Consider the following 19,238-nt stretch of genomic DNA (forward strand, 5'->3'; position numbering starts at 1 on the left):
GCAAACACTAACTTTTTCTGACAGACATGCGAATGAGCATGCACCAGATAAGTTGTGTATTTGAAGGGGGACTGATTCCTCAATCCTGCCTCCTATAAAGACTTCCTGATTTATAACAGCTACTTTCTAGGTAGCTAAATGGCAGTGTTGAGAATATTTTTGCAGCCAACCAAAGATTTTTTTTGAATGCCATTGTATTAGAATGCCCTTGAACAGTAAGTCATGCTGTATTTTTGAGTATATTCTCTACTCACATAAAAACCTGCAGAATGTTGTTCATAAGCATCTCTTAAAAACATCAAAGTGCAGGATCCAATCTTTATCACAAGCTGACAGTGTAACAGTCCATGTCAGTCTATACAGAAATGTTTGCTCAACAAGTAGTTCTTCATAAAGGCTCCAGAGTGTATGAAATGAGCCCAGCTCCTACAGAGTAGAAGCTCTGGTCCCTCACTGCCGTTCTGTGGAGGCCGTAAAGCTTTTCTAGAGAGCAACAGAACTGCAGCAAACATTTCCAAACATTTCACAGACAGATATAAAGGGATCACATTGTAAGCAACGAAACTGATGCAGCCTTGGGAGGGAAAGTGACAGTTGTGCTATGTTGTTAAAATAATGAGGAAAAAGGCAAAGGATCATGTCTTGATTAGAATCTGTGGTAAATAAGCAATAGACAAGGAGCGTAGAAGGCAAATAAAAGATAAGACATCTAAGGAGTCTGTTCAAGTACAAATTTGCATCACAGTTCAGTTAAACATGCAATGCAAATACCAGCATGTTGGAAATCCTGCTCCACCTAAAAAGATAACATGTATGTATCTCTTCAGGCTATGTGCTGCGTTCCAGGGCAAAGTGCAAAGCTGCTGGTCACAGTGGATCTCATAACTCAGATAAAATTTAATGCAGAAATATTGGGGCAGGGCTTCTGAACTAGAGCATCTCTATACAATAGCATACCCCAACTGAAAATGAACACAAGTTCTTATTTAGAAAAGTACTGTCTAATGTCAACACTGAGATTTTCATCAAGGCACATCTCTTATATTTCCTGTACTTCCGAAAAGGAGCTTCTATTTTCCATCTTAATAGTAAATGAATAGCGTTGTTTTGCTAAGTCAAAACAAAAGCTTACCTGGGAGAAAACTAAAATTTTGTTGGGTGTCATTCATGTGTTTTCCTTAGAGCTACACTTTCCTCTTTAACTTCACCTTGCTGAGTTTTTATATTTATCAAATCATATTCAATTCAAAACCTGGCTTTCAAGCACTTTCCAAGTCCTTTAAGCCTGTCATGCTTAGTCCCATCCACAAGTTGTATCTAAAAGTACAGAACATTCCAATTACATTCAAATATTCCAGATCACTATTCTAAACAGAAGGCTAGGACAGTTAGAAAACTGGATTCCATTTGAAATTCCTTTCAAGTGTGTCTGAGAGATACAGCCAAATGAGGAAAGCCCTTGAGAAGCAACATAAATGAGAAAAAAAGTTTAGAAAAGGCCTAAAATAATGTTTTATCTTGGTGGGAAAAGATACCAAGAAAGATGAAATAAGTCTTCTAGTATGTAGAAAAAGTTCTTCTAACAAAAGGGGCTGTGAGCACTTTTTCTCCATCTGTAATAAGATAAGGAAAAGGAAAGACGTAGGTAATACATATAGGAGGGCAACAGAGCTGGTCAAAGGGCTGGAAGGAATGTCTTATGAGGAGCGACTAAGGACTTTGGACTGTCTAGTTTGGAGAAAAGGAGGCTGAGGGGCAACCTCATTGCTCTCTACAGCTTCCTGAGGAGGGGACATGGAGAGGGAGGTGCCGATCTCCTCTCCCTGGTATCCAGCGATGGGACGCATGGGAATGATTCAAAGCTGTGCCAGGGGAGGTTTAGACTGGACATTAGGAAGCATTTCTTTACAGAGAGGGCAGTCAAACACTGGAACAGGCTTCCTAGAGACATGGTTGATGCTCCAAGCCTGTCAGTGTTTAAGTATGTTAATAACATGCTTTAACTTGCTCAGCCCTGAAGTGGTCAGGCAGCTGGACTAGAAGATCATTGTAGGTCCCTTCCAACTGAAATAGTCTATTCTAGTCTAGTCTTTTCTATTCTAGATCAAATAGCTTGGGTCCTCTGAGAGGCCTGCAGGTTCGTTCCCTCGAGACACCTGGTAGCCTGGCTTCCTCCAATTCTCTGACTCCCCAGGTGCCTTGGACACGGGTGTTCAGTGCTGGCCACACAGCTCAAGGGTAGCCTAAGTAACGTACGTTGGGGTCCAGCCCCTCAAGGGTCCTTGCTACCTGTCTGCACTGCTACCAGCACCCAAGCTAGCTAATTCAGCTAGGTTTTGCACATGCAGTCAGAGAAGCATATATGTTCACAAAAATACTGCTGAGCTTCAGCACCCATCTTCATCTGCCTGCCAGATAGGAAGGACACATAGAGTGCCAGTTGTCAACCACGCCTATTCAGGAAACCACAAAAAAAAGAGTACTCAAGAAATGTCTTTGCTCTAACTTCATCAGTTAAGGATATCATCTACTTAGGAGTTCCACCACAAAGAATATGAATCAGGGCTGTGTGTATAATTTTATAACAAAAGGCATAAACAAAGAGGGAAATTGTGAGGGTGGGAAGGGAGCTGGGTATTTCCTAGAAAGGCAGCTAACCAGGTAACGGTAGCGTTTCAGATCACAGTGCCCAAGCCTTTTAAGCAGGCAGTTACCTTGCAAAAGATAACAGCAAACAATGCAGGTTAGGAGCAATCAGAGCCATTTCACAATTACCTGTTAGAGCCTTCCCATACTTTGACTGACATTGCAGAACACAAAAGAATATGCATAACAATTTCAGCTGGTTTTTGTGTAGATTTTGGTAGCCTGCAAATGCACATGTCCATACAATTATGTGGTTTTACAGCACCTTCCACTCAGTCCACTGGTATGGTCTGGCCCGTGCTAGTAAGGAGCTCAAGCAACCTCACAGAAAGCTGATCAGATCTGATCTGTCCATAGACTAAGTTGACATATAACAGTGCTTCAGTTCCTTGGACCAGCTCACCACACGATCATACACTGCAAGAAAAGAGGCCAGAACTGGAGGAAGGGTGATACTGCTTCAAACCCCACCGAGACCATAAGCTGCTGGGGAATGTCAGGTTAAGAGCCATCTGTTAAATGTTGTTGCAGGGATGGAATGGTTGCACATCAGCCCATACAACATAGCTCGGGGAAACACAGTACCATGCCATACAATCAGGAAACACACAGCAATTTAAGAAAATCATAGAATCATAGAATCATAGAATTGTTAAGGTTGGAAAAGACCCTTAAGATCATTGAGTCCAACCGTTAACCTAGCACTGCCAGGTCCACCACTAAACCAGGTCCTCAAGCACCACATCTACCCTTCTTTTAAATACCTCCAGGGATGGGGACTCAACCACTTCCCTGGGCAGCCTGTTCCAGTGCCTGACCACCCTTTCGGTGAAGAAGTTTTTCCTAATATCCAACCTAAACTTCCCCTGGTGCAGCTTGAGGCTGTTTCCTCTCATCCTATCGCTTGTTACTAGGGAGAAGAGACCAACCCTCACCTCGCTACAACCTCATTTCAGGTAGTTGTAGAGAGCAATAAGGTCTCCCCTCAGCCTCCTCTTCTCCAGACTAAACCACCCCAGCTCCCTCAGCCGCTCCTCATAAGACTTGTTCTCTAGACCCTTCACCAGCTTCGTTGCCCTTCTTTGGACACGCTCCAGCACCTCAATGTCCTTCTTGTAGTGAGGGGCCCAAAACTGAACACAGTACTCGAGGTGCGGCCTCACCAGTGCCGAATACAGGGACACTCTCACCTCCCTGGTCCTGCTGGCCACACTATTCCTGATACAAGCCAGGATGTCATTGGCCTTCTTGGCCACCTGAGCACACTGTTGGCTCATATTCAGCCAGCTGTCAACCAAAATGAAACTAACACCCACAGAGTGGCTCAACAGATAACTGGCCTGCAATAATCAAAGGAGTACAGCTGCTCTTTACATGAGCACCAAGCTTATGTAGATACAGGCTTATGCCTGCGGAGATTCCCTCAGGCTGTGAGCTCATCAGAGTGCACAACCGAGCAAGGCTGGTCCGAGTCCCAATCTGAACACCAGTTCTGCTGGCTGATAAACGGAGAACTATGCAGAAACGATCTATGCTGACCTGCCTACTGCTCCTAAAAGACTAGCAGGTCCTGGTGTTTCTGGCCTGGTTGCCATTAGCATTACAGTGCTTGCACGACTCGTCCCCAGGGGAAAGGATCATTTGCAGTTCACTCAACTTTCCCTATTCAGCAACTGAGAATTTAAGTAAATGCCAGGGTATGTATCTTCCTGTGGGCCAGTGGCAGCTGGCAGTAAAACATGAAGAATACAATGCAGTGATCACTGTATATGTATTTATGGGTGTTTCTGATTGGCATTTGTCATTTCTTTTTCATTTCCTTTCTTTAAAGAGAAGCCTCAGGAAGCACAACTCTAGCAGGAAGGAGAGTAACAGGCAGGAAGTTTTGAGAAAGAACTGAAGGGAGGGTAATGGGGAAGCAGAGAAAATGATTAGAGAGATGGCCAGACAGTCACATCAGCATCAGGAAAATACAGGCCTATGTGACTAGGAAGTCTTTTTAAAGAAAAGTTGAAAGGCTATTGCCAGAGTAGACACAGAAGTTATTTACCTCTGAAAAGAAAAAGCTCTGGAGGCCTCTGTGTGACCTCCACACCTGAAAAATAGAGCAGGTGCTGGAACAGATAAATATCAGTAGGTATCAGTAGGACAGCAAGGAGAAACAACATAAGAAATGGGTGAGTAGTAACTTAGGGAACAGAGTAAAGAAAAGAGCTGATTATTTTTTTTTAAAGAGGGAACAAGAAACAAGTTTTGTAAAAGATCATGCAAATGTTTTTTTCACTAATGAGAAGAGCTCAGGGAGCTGGCTGGATTGTTTCAAGTGTTGGTGCACAATGTGATAGGAGGAATTATTAAGGTAACAGAAATACAGTGAGATAATAATCATGGTGTCAAAAGACAGAGTAAAGGTTGAAATGGCAGAATAATGTTGTACATACAATGATTTGACAAATATAAAGAAATTAGAGGAAATAGCAGGAATCAAAATAACTCTGGAAGTTCTTATAACTGGAAGCTTGAGAACTGCCGGCAGTCTGATCTACAGATCACACTGGATATGAACAGTGATCTCTAATTTCAATAGGCAAAGAAAATGCACAAGGAATAGTATCATTATAGGAATTACAACTATACATTAGGGAAGAAATCCTATGAGTTGCAGCAGGGGACAGGATTTCAGTGGCGGAGTTTCCACACCAGTCACTGAGACACAAGATAGTATTTTTGACTTAGTTTTGCTGAATAATGAGACTACAGGGAAAGATCTGATGTACAATAAGAATTTTTATTTTAATAAATAATGAAGTCATTCTAGAAGAGGTGATTTTATGCTGGAGAACCACATCAACAAACTTCATGCTTAAATGTCTGCAAGTGGCATCTGAAGGGAAAAAACTTGTGGGAAAGGGATGCTGCTGATGGCCAACAAGGCAAGATGGACCGTACCAAAACAGCAGACCTGGAACCTTGTGAAAACAATGGATGAAGAACTTAGTCAAAGCACAGAGAGTAAAGCAGCTAAAGAGGAGTCTGTCTTACAAGACTGGTAGGATTGAAGCTGACTAGGGGTAATGATAGATGAGAAAACACAGCTATCCAGGTGTACCAACAATGATCTGGTTAATATGAGGATATATTGTCTGCACAGCCTCCCAGCTAGCAGCCTCGAACATGGGGTAGGTAACCTGGAACACCCGGCAAGTCCCCCTAACTGGCAGCAGAGCTGTGACCCTATAAACTGGGATGAAGATGGGGAAAATCAACAGCCCCGCTGGGGCAGCAGCTCAATTTAGGCATTGCTTGGATTCCTACAGATGAGAAGTAACCAGCTGCCTCAGCAAGCACACACAGGTACAGGGAGAAAACTTTAATGATCTCCAGAGAAGCAGACTATGCCTCTATAAACAAAGGCACCTGCCAGAGAGAGCAGCCACTCTCCCCCAAGCAAAAGGGTGCAGCAATGGTTCACACCCACAGTGCTCAGGGCCAGCAACATCTCAAGCAGATGCTGCACTTCATGGCACTTGGTATTCTCTGAGTCCCATGTGCTGAGTCAAAGACAGTATTATTATTTCTTGTAATTTTTCATACCAGAGTACTTAAAATAATGTCAGATCTGCACCATAGCCTGGAAAGGTGATGTTTTTATTGCATCACATCAAGCATTAGTTTGTATTCCTTGGCCTTGACATGAGAATATATGGGAGTGTTTAATGTACATCTGTACTATTCTATCTGCTGAGGAGGCATTCCTGAAAAGTGCAGCAATTAAGGATTCAACAGGTAGTGATATAATTTTTCCGATAAGAATTTGTGCAATAGCAGATGGGTTGCATGCCAGGGCTTAAGAAATACACATAGCCAAAGTACATAGGGAAGCATATAAGAATAGAAAGCAGTAGTAGTATGATCAGCATCAACAACTGGAAGCGATGCTGACTTTTCCACAGCTGGCTTTGTGGTAGCTGGAGATGCTGTTTGCTTTCTAAAACTTGCAGTACCCTGGTGCCCTCACCCTGTTGTTCTCAGAACAGATATCATTCCGAAGGATTGTGGTGGGTTGACCTTAGCTGGCTGCCAGATGCCCACCCAGCCACCCTCTCACTCCCCCTCCTCAGCAGGATAGGGGAGAAAATAAGATACTAAAGCTCCTGGGTCAAGAAAAAGACAGGGAGGTAACTTACCAGTTACCGTTATGGGCGAAACAGACCTGACTTGGGAAAAATTAATTGAATTCATTGCTGATTTAAAAAGAGTTGGATGGTGAGAAACAAAGAAAAAAACTAAAACAACTTCCCTCCACCCTACTCCATTTTCCCAAGCTCAACTTCACTCCCAACTCTTCTGCCTCCTCCCTCCACCACCCCAAGTGGCTCAGGGGGTGGGGAATGGGGGACTGTGGTCACTTCATAACAGTTTGGTCAGTCCATAGCTGTTCCTCTCTGTTGCTCCTTCCTCCTCACACTTTTCCCCTGTCCCAGCTTAAGTCCTTCCCACAGGCTGCAGTCCTTCATGAACTGCTCCAATGTGGGTCCTTGCACCCGATACAAGGATTTTCAACCTCTTCGTCTGTGGGATTGGACACACAACTGCTAGTGCGAGCACTCTTGCTGCCACCCTTATAAACCAATGTGTTTTAATGATCATCATTATCTTCCTCATGTGCCTGCTGCTTATCATGGTCATTCAAGACAGTCAAGGGCAAAGGATGAAAAAACAGGGTAATGGTAATAGTGGAGTAGGGTAGTGTAAGATCTGTGTCAGTAACGTGAAACATTGGAAGTAGAAGCAGTCAATAGCAGGGTATTACAACATAAAGCTTGTTCACTGGCTGCTGGAGGACCATACAGTGCAATACGAGCACGCTGCCTAACGGAAAACATTTCTACTGTAAACTATCCACAGAACTATACCCAAGCTACTCTTCAAAACAAACTAGTTGTTTGCTCCAAAGAAGAAGACCAAGAATAAACTAATGTATTTGCAGTGTGGGAAATCAAGCAATCAAGATGAGGAGCAAGTCAGTAAGTCTGATTATTTGAAAGTGCCTATATTGAAGAATATTCACATTTCTCAAAAGCATCTCTTGTATTATTTCCCTTTTTTCCCCCTCATTCCAGGGAAGTTCTGCTGGTTTAAGAACATATGTCTAATTAATTGCATTTTATTAGCTAAGTATTGCTCAAGTTTCTGCATAGCAGCTCAAGACAGTGCTGTGCAAATGTTTTAATAAAGGCATCCTAGAACAGAATTCTTGCATTAATTTCCTAAGAGAACAGTGATTTACCAAACTGGAAATTAGGAAGAGGCAGACCGGAAGCAACCTTGGCTGGTAAAGAGAAAGCAAAAGGGGAGGAGAGCAGCAGAACCTCCCAAACACCCTGGATCTGTTTCTTCCTATTTCTCTGCAACACCCAGCTTCTGACTTGCCCAGTCTACAGCATTTAGACACCGTGTTGGAAGAGTAAATTAGAAGCATGCAAGGAAAAGGTAAGAAATAATAAATATTCTCTAGCAGGCACTGTCATTTCTCTCCTCTAGAGATGGGTGTTTGCCACGGGGAAAAACTGATCAAATGTCTATCAATGCTCTTTCCTTCCTACTATTTCTAACCCCAGACTTCTGTTAGAAGTTTATAAACTAATTTTAGGGCTTTTCTCCCATACTTTAGAAAAGCAGTTCAGCTGAGTTTTGTCTGTTGGGTTTCCTGCTTGAACCAAATATACTGCTTGAACAACTACAGGAAAAAACCTGCAGAACAGAACAGTTACGGTAAGTACAAGCATATTTACTTCTAGGCTGCAATATTTTATGAAGACCTGATACCATTTCTTTTTTTTTTTTTTTTGAGACATTAATTTTATATATAAGATGATATATAATTTATTAAAATAAACTCTTCCAAATTTGTTAAATGTCTGCACATGAAAAGCGGTTGTTATGAGATTACAGTGAAGTAATCCCCAGGAATATGTCCTCAAAGAAATTATTCTGCAGAAATAACATGATAGAGTTGTTCCGTGCTGGAAAAGGACATCTTCAAAGTATTTCAGTTGGCCAGGATCATTAACTAGCCAGTAACATGAAATGTAGAAATGCTGCGTCAAGTCTAGGAAATGAAAGTGTCCCATTCTGGAGCTGTATCTCATCAGGGGGGTTCCAAACACTAAACCGTGGAGTAATTGTTTTAAGGACATAAACATGTTTGCTTTATGCTTTTTATGTTAGGAGTAAACTGTACCTCTATTAGAAAGTATAAGTTTGATGGGAATTAAAATCATACTTTTATCTTGCTGGATTGAACACTGTCTCTGAGCAGAAGTGGTTTAGTTTCAGTTTCTTTTCTCAGCTTTTAGATACCCTGGGTGGAGTTACTAGAGAATACGAGAGATACTTCAGTCACGGAATGAAAACATTGACCTTCTTTCCCCCTGCACCCTCAATTTTTGACAATAACTTACCATAGTGGCATTTTAAAGAACTAGAAACTAGTTTTTCTTTTTCTGTGAGCAAAAGGGAGGGTCTGTTAAGAGAAAATGCAACTGCAGGCTTCCATAGCCCACAGTCCCACTGTTTTCTCTGCTCTCACAGCTCATTAGTTAAATCAGGAGGCAGCTTGGCCAAAGGTAGGACAGCTGTTTGCCTGCACTAGCTGTAAGAAATCTTTACTATTGCTTCTCATTAAAGCTTACAGTTTAGGAAATCAAATAATAGATTGAGGAAAGCATGTCACTAGGGTGGCTTAGATAACCAAATGTTCTTTCAGAAAACCAAATTTCACTGAAAAAATCTAAGAAGTCATTTTGTCTCAGGAACACTCAGCTACAAATAAGAAAAGGTGCAGGGAGGAGACCACTACCACTAATGCAACAACTGTGGCTGGGTGCAGTTCCATAAAGTAAAAATTTCAGATGAATGAATATAATCTTCCCAAAAGAAGTGAGAGGATAAAGGAAAGTTAGACACTATTAAGGGGAATTATTTTATTTTATTGTGTTTCTTTCTTTAAAGTTTTTGCAAAAAGTCCACATTTGCTAAGACCAAGTGGATTGTAAGATGCTCTTCTTCCTGTCACTTGTCTCCACAAATGCTGCTGAACTACTTGCTTTTGTTTTATTTGAGAAACCTTAGTGAACGCAAAAGGTACTGAAAAGGTAATATGGAAAAGATTTTCCTTTCATTTGCAGCAGCAACAGCTAAGTCATCACAGCAGTATCTTTCCACCCCAATGTCTCTTTGCAGTGTTATTCAAGCAAATTCTGTACCTAACTATGTCTAAGGGTAAAAAAAAAGCTGTATTTCCATGTGTGGTTGATTTTTCTCCTTCACCAAACTGGGAACTTAATGAAAGCCATTTGTGACATGTACACAACATGATGGGTGAACAATTGGCTGAAGGGTTGGACTCAAAGCATTGTAGTAAACAGAGTAACATCTGGCTGGTGACCAGTCACTAGTGGTGTTCTCCAGGGCTCAATTTTAGCGCCAGTTCTCGTCAATGTTTTTATCAATGACCTGAACACAGGAGTTGAGTGCACACTAAGCAACTTTTCCAATGATACTAAATTAAAAGGAGCCATTGATTGAGAGGCCTTACACAGAGATCATGATAGGTTAGAGTGCTGGGCAGTCACCAACCATATGAAATTTAATGAGGACAAATGCCAGATTCTGCACCTGGGACAACGTAATCCTGGATGTACAAATAGATTTGAGGACAAAAGGCTGGAGTGCAGCCCTGCAGAACAGGATCTGGGGGTTTTGGTTGGTGGTAAGCACAATAAGAGTCACAATGTGCCCTGGTGGCCAAAAGGGCCAACGATATCCTGGGGTGCATTAGGCACAGTATAGCAAACTGCTCAAAAGAAGTGATTGTCCCTCTATATTCAGCATTGGTGTGGCCTCACCTCGAGTACTCTGTGCAGTTTTGGGGCCCACAATATAAGGATATAAAAATATTAGAATGTGTCCAAAGGAGGGGAACAAAGATGGTGAAAGGACTAGAGGGCATGACTTACGAGGAGCGGCTGAGGATACTAGTTCAGCTTAGAAAAGAGGAGACTGGGAGGTGACCTCATTGCTGTCTACAAATTCCTCAGAGCAGAGAAGAAGGTGCTGATCTCTTCTGTCTGGTGTCTGGTAATAGGACATGAGGGAATGGCTTAAAGCTGCATCAGGGGAAGTTCAGATTGGATATTAGGAAAAAGTTCTTCACTGAGAGGGCAGTCAAGCACTGGAACAAGCTCCCCAGGGAAGTGGTCATGGCTCCAAGCCTGTTGGTGTTAAGAAGTGTTTGGACAATGCTCTTAGATATGTGGTTTAACTTTTAGGTTGTCCTGTGTGGAGTCAGGAGTTGGACTCGGTGATCCTTGTGGGTCCCCTCCAACTCAGGATATTCTATGATTCTATGATTATTTTTTTATTATTGGGTGGCCCATACAACCACAAAGAGGTGTCCAAATGACCACAAATAGGTATCAGTCACAATTTTTGTGTAATGTCAACTACAGAAGCAGCTTAAAAACAGGATTCAAATAAAATCATTCTGTAATAAATCTCTTTCTTATAAGTAGCTAATGGCTTATATATGATCTTACTTTGCATTCCCATGATGTCTCCTAATTGAACTGTTGTATTCCACGTGGCAGATTACACTAATGAAGAAATTAATGGTTGATAATAGCAAGGAAATACATGTTATTCAGTTAATAGGCTATTATAAGTCACTTGGTTAGTAATTTTGTGATTTTTTCCTTAAAGAATGGAAAATGCAAACACTGAAAAAAATGAGAAATCACATCCATATCGACATATTGACCAGTGGACAAAAGAGGAAGTCAAACAATGGGCAATTGAAGTTGTTAAGATTGACCAGAAATATGCAGAAATCCTATTTAACCAAGATGTGACTGGTTTTAGTTTGAAACTGATGACTAAAGCAGATTTTGCAGATATGGGCATACCTCATGGGCCTGCTCTTCAAACAATGCATTTTCTGAAAGATCATGACATTCCACCTAAAGGTTCAAACCAGGCTGTGGAACAAGAAGGCAGTGAACAGAGTCTCGATGGAGAAGGAGAAGATGGAGAAATTGCAAAGAAAGAGTGTGAGAAGAAATATGCGTCGTTTAATTCCAGTATACTACAGGATTCTAAGACAGAGCCCATAGAAGACAAAACAGCAATGAAGTCAGCTGACAAAGAGAATGTATCAGAGAAGCCACCGTCAAGCAGCCAGCACCCAACTGGAAAGATGTGTATGCCATATCCTTTTGATAGTTTCAGTGATGGTACTCGATACACACAGTATAATATTCTTAATGTCCCTGAAACAGGGCCACTCAATCTCCTTGATCCAGCACATGAATTCAAATTACTTACCAACACAAACAAGGCACCAGAAGAGAATGTCATGATGAAATTTAGCAATGAAGTCTTTAGATTTGCTGCAGCCTGCATGAACTGCCGCACAAATGGCACTATCCATTTTGGAGTACGTGACGATCCACATGGGCAAATTGAAGGAATGAAAGTTACCAAGAAAGAAGCATACATTGAACATTTTAATAAGTCCATCAGCAAGTACTTTCATAAGGAATACATCAGCATTGCAAAAGCTTGCATTAGAGAACCTAGATTTGTGGAAGTATTATTACAAAATGGAGCTCCATCACATAAATTTGTCATTGAAATAGATGTGGTTCCCAAACACTGCAGCTGTCATACAAAATATTTCTGTACCAACACATATGAATATGAGAGTAAGAGTTGGGAAAAAGCTGTCTTCATCCGGGATGGAGCTAGTTCCAAAAATATTCTAAATAATAGAAAAGAATTTGAAACTTTTAAAGGTTCCTTGACATCTTTAGCAGATTCTCGTAAAAAAGCAGAGGAAGAATATAACTTAAAGCAAAAGAAACTACCGAATGAAGGACTAAAGCTAGTTAGTCTGCTCACGGGCAACCGGGACTCACTAGATAGCTCTTATTACGACTACTACATTTTGGTAACAAACAAGTGTCACGCAAGTCAAACTTCGCACTTAGACTTTTTACAGGAAATAAAATGGTTTGCTGTGCTTGACTTTGATTTTGAATCAGAAATGAATGGTGTGTTCAAGACTTACAAAAAAAATCGAAATGCCAAACTTCGCTTCCCAGATTTCTGTGAAAACAAGGTGGGTTCAGTTTCTGAACAAGCTGAAAAGCTGAAACTGTATCAGGAAACCAACTGGATTTTCTGCAATGGCAGATCAGACAAGATCGAAGGCAATAGCAAACTACCATTAGATCCCACTTCATGGCAACGAGAAAGAGCTGCTGGTGTCAGAAAAATGATTTCATTTCTTTCACACAAAGATGTAAAGCAGAGTGGAAAGTTTTTAATAGTGTTTCTTTTGCTTTCCACAGTGGAAGACTCAGTGGATCCCCTTACTGAGACTTTTATGGCATTTTACCAAGAACTAAAGGGACTAGAATGCATGGTCTGTATTTGCATTGGTGCACATACGTACCAGCGATGGAAAGATCTTCTGCATGCCAGAGGCATTAGTGAGGAAGCACTTTCAAACAAATGTGTTTCTAATTTAACCCTGGAAATGGTAAATGGTACCATCATAAAATTAAAATCAGTGACACAGTCTTCTGAAAGACTTCTGCCTTCTGTTGGTCATTCTACCGTTCTTCTAAAGAAGGAAGAAGATTCCATGGCAGCATTGGAAATACTTTGTGAAAATGAATGCAAAGACACAGGAATAGAGGAGGATAAAGATAAATTTGAAAATATCATGAAAGAGCGTGAAGAGGATTTTTATCGAGGTGGTAAAGTAACATGGTGGAATTTCTATTTTTCTGTTCAAGGTTATACTTCAGGTTTTATCAGAAGGGACAGTTATGAAAAGCTTAAACACCTAATTGTGTCTTCATTTGACAGTGCAAATCAATCACCTGTAAAAATTATCAACCTTTACCATCACCCAGGCTGTGGTGGGACAACATTAGCTATGACTATCCTTTGGGATCTCCGGAATCAATACAGATGTGCTGTTCTGAAAAACAAACCAAGTGATTTTGGAACACAGGTGACAACTTTACTCACCTGTGGAGCAGACAACAACACAGGCTATTTACCAGTGTTACTTCTTGTGGATGATTTTGAAGAGCAAGAACATGTCTATTTTCTGCAGAAAGAAATTCAGGCAGCTATAACAGAAAAATGTATTCGGTATGTAAATCCTTTAGTGATCATTCTAAACTGTATGAGATCTCAGAATCCTGATGAAAGTTCAACAATCAATTTATTGAACAGTATTTCTTTAAAAAATATGCTTTCTGAAAAAGAGCAAAGGGCATTTGATCAGAAACTAAAAGATATTGAAAAGGTGCATCCAAATCCTGACAATTTCTATTCATTCATGATTATGAAGAAAAACTTTGATTCAGACTACATAACAAAAGTGGTAAGAAATACCTTGCATAACTTGGATACTGATTCTAAACCAGCACAGCTTGTTTACTATCTAACACTGTTAAACTCATATGTAAGAACATCTACGGTTTCAATATCACTATGCGAAGAATTCTTAGGAATTAATTCTCAAGAGATTGGCTGCAGTAAAGATAAATTGATAGAAAAGATGGGAATTTGTTCCAACATTCTAATATATGATCAGGTACATGAATACACGAGATACAAAGGTCTTCGTATCATTCACCCATTGATAGCATCTCACTGCCTAACAGAGTTGGCACTAACCTATGACTTGCCTAAAAGTGAAATTACATTGCGGTTATTGAAAGAAGATTTATTTTATAAGACTTCATTAAAGCAAGACAAACTGATTCGTGACATACAAACCCTGCTGATTACTAGACAGCGCAAGGAACATGGCGATGACTCAGACACATTGTTTTCCCCCTTAATTGAAGCCATTCATAGGGAAGAGAAGCATGGTAATGTGGAAGATGTGTTAAAACAAGCATCCATTAGATTTGAGCAAAATGCTTACATTTGCCAAGCCTTAGCAAGATACTTCTACATTAAAGAAAAGAAATTTGACCCTGCATTATACTGGGCCAAAGCAGCCAAACAAAGAGCACAACACAATTCATACATATCAGATACACTAGGTCAAGTCTTTAAAAGTAAGCTAAGATACTGTGTAGAGCGCAAAGCAGAGAGTGCAGTCCTGACAGCTGAGGAGATGAAATACTTGCTAGAGCTTGCTGAGAATGCTTCACAGGCTTTCAGAGAATCTCAGTGGCAAGCTGAAAATGCAGACAATGAACATTCGCAGCATCAAAAGCTTAAAAGAAAGTTTCAAATGTACAATACTGCTGGTTATCAGGGAGAGATAGAAACTGGTCTTTATGTTATTGATGTCCTTTGGCATGTTCCGTTTTTCAGCAAAAAAGACTTACAGTGTAGAAAAAATATGACAAAGTATCTATCAGGAAATAGTGGCTTGAATGTAGAGAGTGAAATGGTCAAGGTTCTTGAACATCATTCCAGCTTTCTATGTACTTTGCGATCACGGCTGAAAAAGGCATTTGACTTTTTTGAAGACTACTTTGTGTTTTTCAAAACACAGAGCAATGAAAAAGAAATTACAGATGCAAAGTTGTATGAGAAGGTTCAAGAACGTTTTACCAAATACATAGAAATATTTTGTGATTTCAATTTTGAGCAACTGAAAAGTAAACAGGTCTCAAAGTGGCCCATGTCTCAGTATATAGAAGCATGCAGGGACACTCTGGAGGCATCCAAAGCAGGCTCATTTTCTGGCATTTTGGAATACCTCCACAGAAATCGCAGAAATGCTGACAGAGAAATAGAAGACATAGTAGAAGCATACACATTTTTGTGTGAGGAGAATGCACAAGCAACTCTGAAAGACAAACAGAATTTGATTTTGGCAAATGTTGTTCTGAACTGCATTAAACCTAAATCCACTAAGTTACATCCTTCTAAGGAGCTGAGAAGTCTGCTTTTAAGCATCCTACAGGAAGTGGAACAAACTTCACAGTATGTAGAGCCTTTCTTCCTAGCCTCCTTGTTGTTCTGGCCCCAGAATAGGAAACAACTAAATGAAGATTCCAGGAAAATGGAAACTTTTGTTATACAGTTACATGAGTCTTTCAGAGAGCTCTATGGAACCCTGCATCGTTCCAGGCAGCCTCTGGCTCTTTTCTATCTGGCGAAAGGCAATGGCCTGAACAGATTTGTTCACAAAGGAAAAATAGACCAGCTTTTTAGTTCACTTTCAGAACAGGAACTGAATTACCTCTGGCAGAGTGGAAATATCTGGAAGGAACGGGCTGTTCAAGATCTTTTGCTTCCTTTGGATGGAAGAGCTGAGGGTAAGATTATCTACGTAGACTATGGCAGCAATGAAACCTTTAGGATACCAGTGCAGCCTGTTCCCTCATGCGTATTGAAAAATGGCCCAAACATAGAAAGAGTGTCTTTTTACCTTGGGTTTTCCATTGCTGGTCTCCTGGCATACAACACACAAAGTCTGTCATTAAAACAATAGGTATTGCCGTTTCTCAGCTACAAGGCTTTTTCAGGCAAAATTATCCTTTAACTGGTTTTTGGTTTGGTTTTTTTGGGGGTCAACAATTGCAAATGACAACCTCAGGCTGTCCATTATATTTCCTTCCTCACTATGTTAGTCTTTCAGTACCGTGCAGAATTGTCTCTATACTGTCATAACTGCTGTTTGGACAGTCAGTCAAACAGAAATGTTGGTGCAGTTAGTCCTGTAGACTGGTCACTGCTACTCAAAGTTCTTTGGTTGATAACAACATGAGAAATCATTCAAAAAAAAAAAAAAAGAGAATTCTAAAAAAGAATATTTTGAAAATGTTATCTTTAGATACCATCACTTTTAAGAACCCTACTATCTTGCTAGCTTTTTTGCCATTGCTTATAATGAAGGATGTCTCACCACAATTTTCATACTCTTGTATACGTAATGTAAGAACAAGGAATGTATTTTAGAAAACGTGTATCATGTAACATTTCCTGATGCTCCATTGTATCTGGTGTCATCTTGGCACAAGGCCATTCAGTTGCAAAGCAGCATTTTTTTCTCCGTTGTTATTGTACATGCCTGAATAATGTAATGCTGTTGTATATGGGCCTGTATTAATGGCCAAGCTGTCCATCTTGTGGGATGACAGAAGCACTGGTCTTTTACCTTCTCAGGGCATTTCTAAATATGTGATTATTAAAGGTACCACTACTTTCCGCTGTACTGTGAAAACACACACCAGTTGGCATTTGATGTCCATATTAAATAGATCTTATTCTTTTGTGGTGGGTCTGCTTCTGCTTTATATAAATTTGATCCAGTTTGGTTATTCCATTCCTTATAAATTCCAGTAGTTCCTTCCAGTGATAGATTTCTTATCAACTTTGATCCTCGCAAAAACAGGCAATTTAAATGCTTAAAGCGGTCATTGATTGCATTGCCCTCGACATATGTATAAAACAGCCTGCTATGTTTAGACACAATTAATGTTCCAAAAAAGGAAAAGATATTGGTGCAAAGCACTAGAAACAAGAAGTTACTATTGTCTGGGGAATGCAAAGTTTTGCGCTTTGCAATATGTGCATATGATTCATGTAAACCAGAGGAGTTCAATGCAATTGAAAGAGGTCTGCAGGATGGCTCTTTCATCACCCCGTAAGTCCTCTTTGCTCTTTGCGTCAGGCAAGGAGGCAGGCAAAAATAAGTGACATCTCAACAGATTAGTTAAAACAAACTGACAAAAAGAAAAGGAATAAAGCAGTGGACCATTCTGCTCTAGTGCAGCTCTTCTTTTAGTTGTTGGATAAGGAGTTTTATTATATAATCCAGATTGCTTTTTAGCTCTAGCCAGAATATGTTTCTCTTGGCAAAAATGCACACTTCATTTTAACCTGTATTCACTTTGTTTCTAACAGTATACTTTTATTTCAGATAGGGTGCTATAGGATCAATTTTCATGATAATATATTATTTGTTCTAGTTAGTCCTCAGGATATCACCATACAATTTATCAATGACTAAAGTATTTACCCTTCCAAATAAAGATTTACAGCAAATAATTTGCCATGTCTTCATGGCAATTGAAGACTTCAGTCTTCACCTCAGTCAGTCACATCTCCTAAGAACTGCAAGTATTTTTATGTGCTCAAACTCAGCTGAGCTGCGTAGGGTGGCACATTGGGAACACTCAGCAGGGTGCGGTGGCGGGTGGCTGCGGGGTGCCCCGTGGCCGGAGGCCTTAAACCGCCCTGGGCCGATCACAGCCAGTTCCAGCTGGCTCCAGCACTGGTGTGAGCACCCCATCGCCTGCCAAACCTCCACCATTCATGGGAACCCATGGCAATCAGACAAGTTTAAGAAAGAGAGGCAGCTGTGACGGCTGGGAGAAATGGTGGAGGAGATGCTGATAGAGACATGTGGAAGGAGACATTGTTGGGGCATGGCTGGAGACACACTTCTGGAAAGGGGCAACCCACACCAGGGCAGGGACACCCCTGAGGGACTGCAGTCCGTGGGTGACCCACGCCAGGGCAGAGGAAACAAGAAGGAAGGCGCAGCAGAGAAGCAGAAGAAAAGAATCAGAAGCAAGGAGCGGCAAAAATAAACCACTACACACTGAGACCGACCTCCTCCGCTGCAGGCCTGTCACCTTGGCAGGGGATTGGGAAGGACTGAGCAGAGGTGAAAACAAGGGGAGTTGTGGCTAGGAAGGGGGAAGGAGACGTGTTGGACTGAAGTTGAAAGGGGAAGAAAGGCATTTCCCTAAGTGTTTGCCTAGTTGTTTGTCTTCTCAATACCCCAATCAGTAATTAAATGTTTATGTTAATTGACAATAAATTAAGTGAAACTTGCCAAGTTGAGACTGTTTAGCCCCCAATGCGTCTACATTTGCTAATAACCCTTGGGATCTGGCACAGTGTATTACATGCTAGACACTGCACTACATGCCTTTGTGAGTTTACAGAAATACAGATTTTATTATTTGTATATATCAGGCTCTTTCTTTGTTATAAAATGTTATTTTTATCAGCAGTAGCTCATTAATAAATACAGATATTTGATAACATCCCTAATTGCGCAGTGTGGAACTGTTCTTGGTGATACATATCACACACAAAGGCTGACAGAATTGCTTTTTACAAGTACTTCCTATTTTCCATTACTTTGTAAGACCATTTTTTTCATGGCTCATAACTTTGGTAATCTTTGTATTTTGAAAACTAAGCTCTCCCATGCCAAATATCTGCCTCAGATGTATTTTGTGTTAATTAAAGCCAAAGGGCTCAGTAGCTTCCAAGTCTGAGGTCAAGAAAAAAATATGTTTTATTGCCTATGTTAAACAACTCTACCAGCTTTTTCCAGCACACTCAGGAATTCTTTGGAGTAGTGTTTAAAAAAGGGTTTACTCTGCTAGGAGAAAAAAGGTAGATGTGAGGGGACGTTTGTCTGCACAAGCCTATTTTTATCAACTTGCAAGGCCTGAAAAGACTGCCATTTATATATGGGCATATGCAAACTTGGGTTTTAACAGCAGAGTCTATGCACAGATGAGAGC

General features: G+C 40.7%; 1 protein-coding gene across 1 annotated transcript; it reads left to right on the forward strand.

The window, feature by feature from the left end:
- The first annotated feature begins 7,762 nt into the window (after nt 1-7,762).
- LOC309594044 (sterile alpha motif domain-containing protein 9-like) lies at nt 7,763-18,826 on the forward strand. The gene is made up of 3 exons (XM_082319307.1): nt 7,763-8,139; nt 8,321-8,421; nt 11,410-18,826. Exon 3 carries the CDS (start codon nt 11,411-11,413, stop codon nt 16,181-16,183), a length of 4,773 nt encoding a protein of 1,590 aa, XP_082175433.1. The 5' UTR covers nt 7,763-8,139; nt 8,321-8,421; nt 11,410; the 3' UTR covers nt 16,184-18,826.
- The last annotated feature ends 412 nt before the right edge of the window (nt 18,827-19,238 follow it).

This window comes from Platalea leucorodia, assembly GCF_965183815.1.
Source record: "Platalea leucorodia genome assembly, chromosome: 1".
NCBI classification, from domain to species: Eukaryota; Metazoa; Chordata; class Aves; order Pelecaniformes; family Threskiornithidae; genus Platalea; species Platalea leucorodia.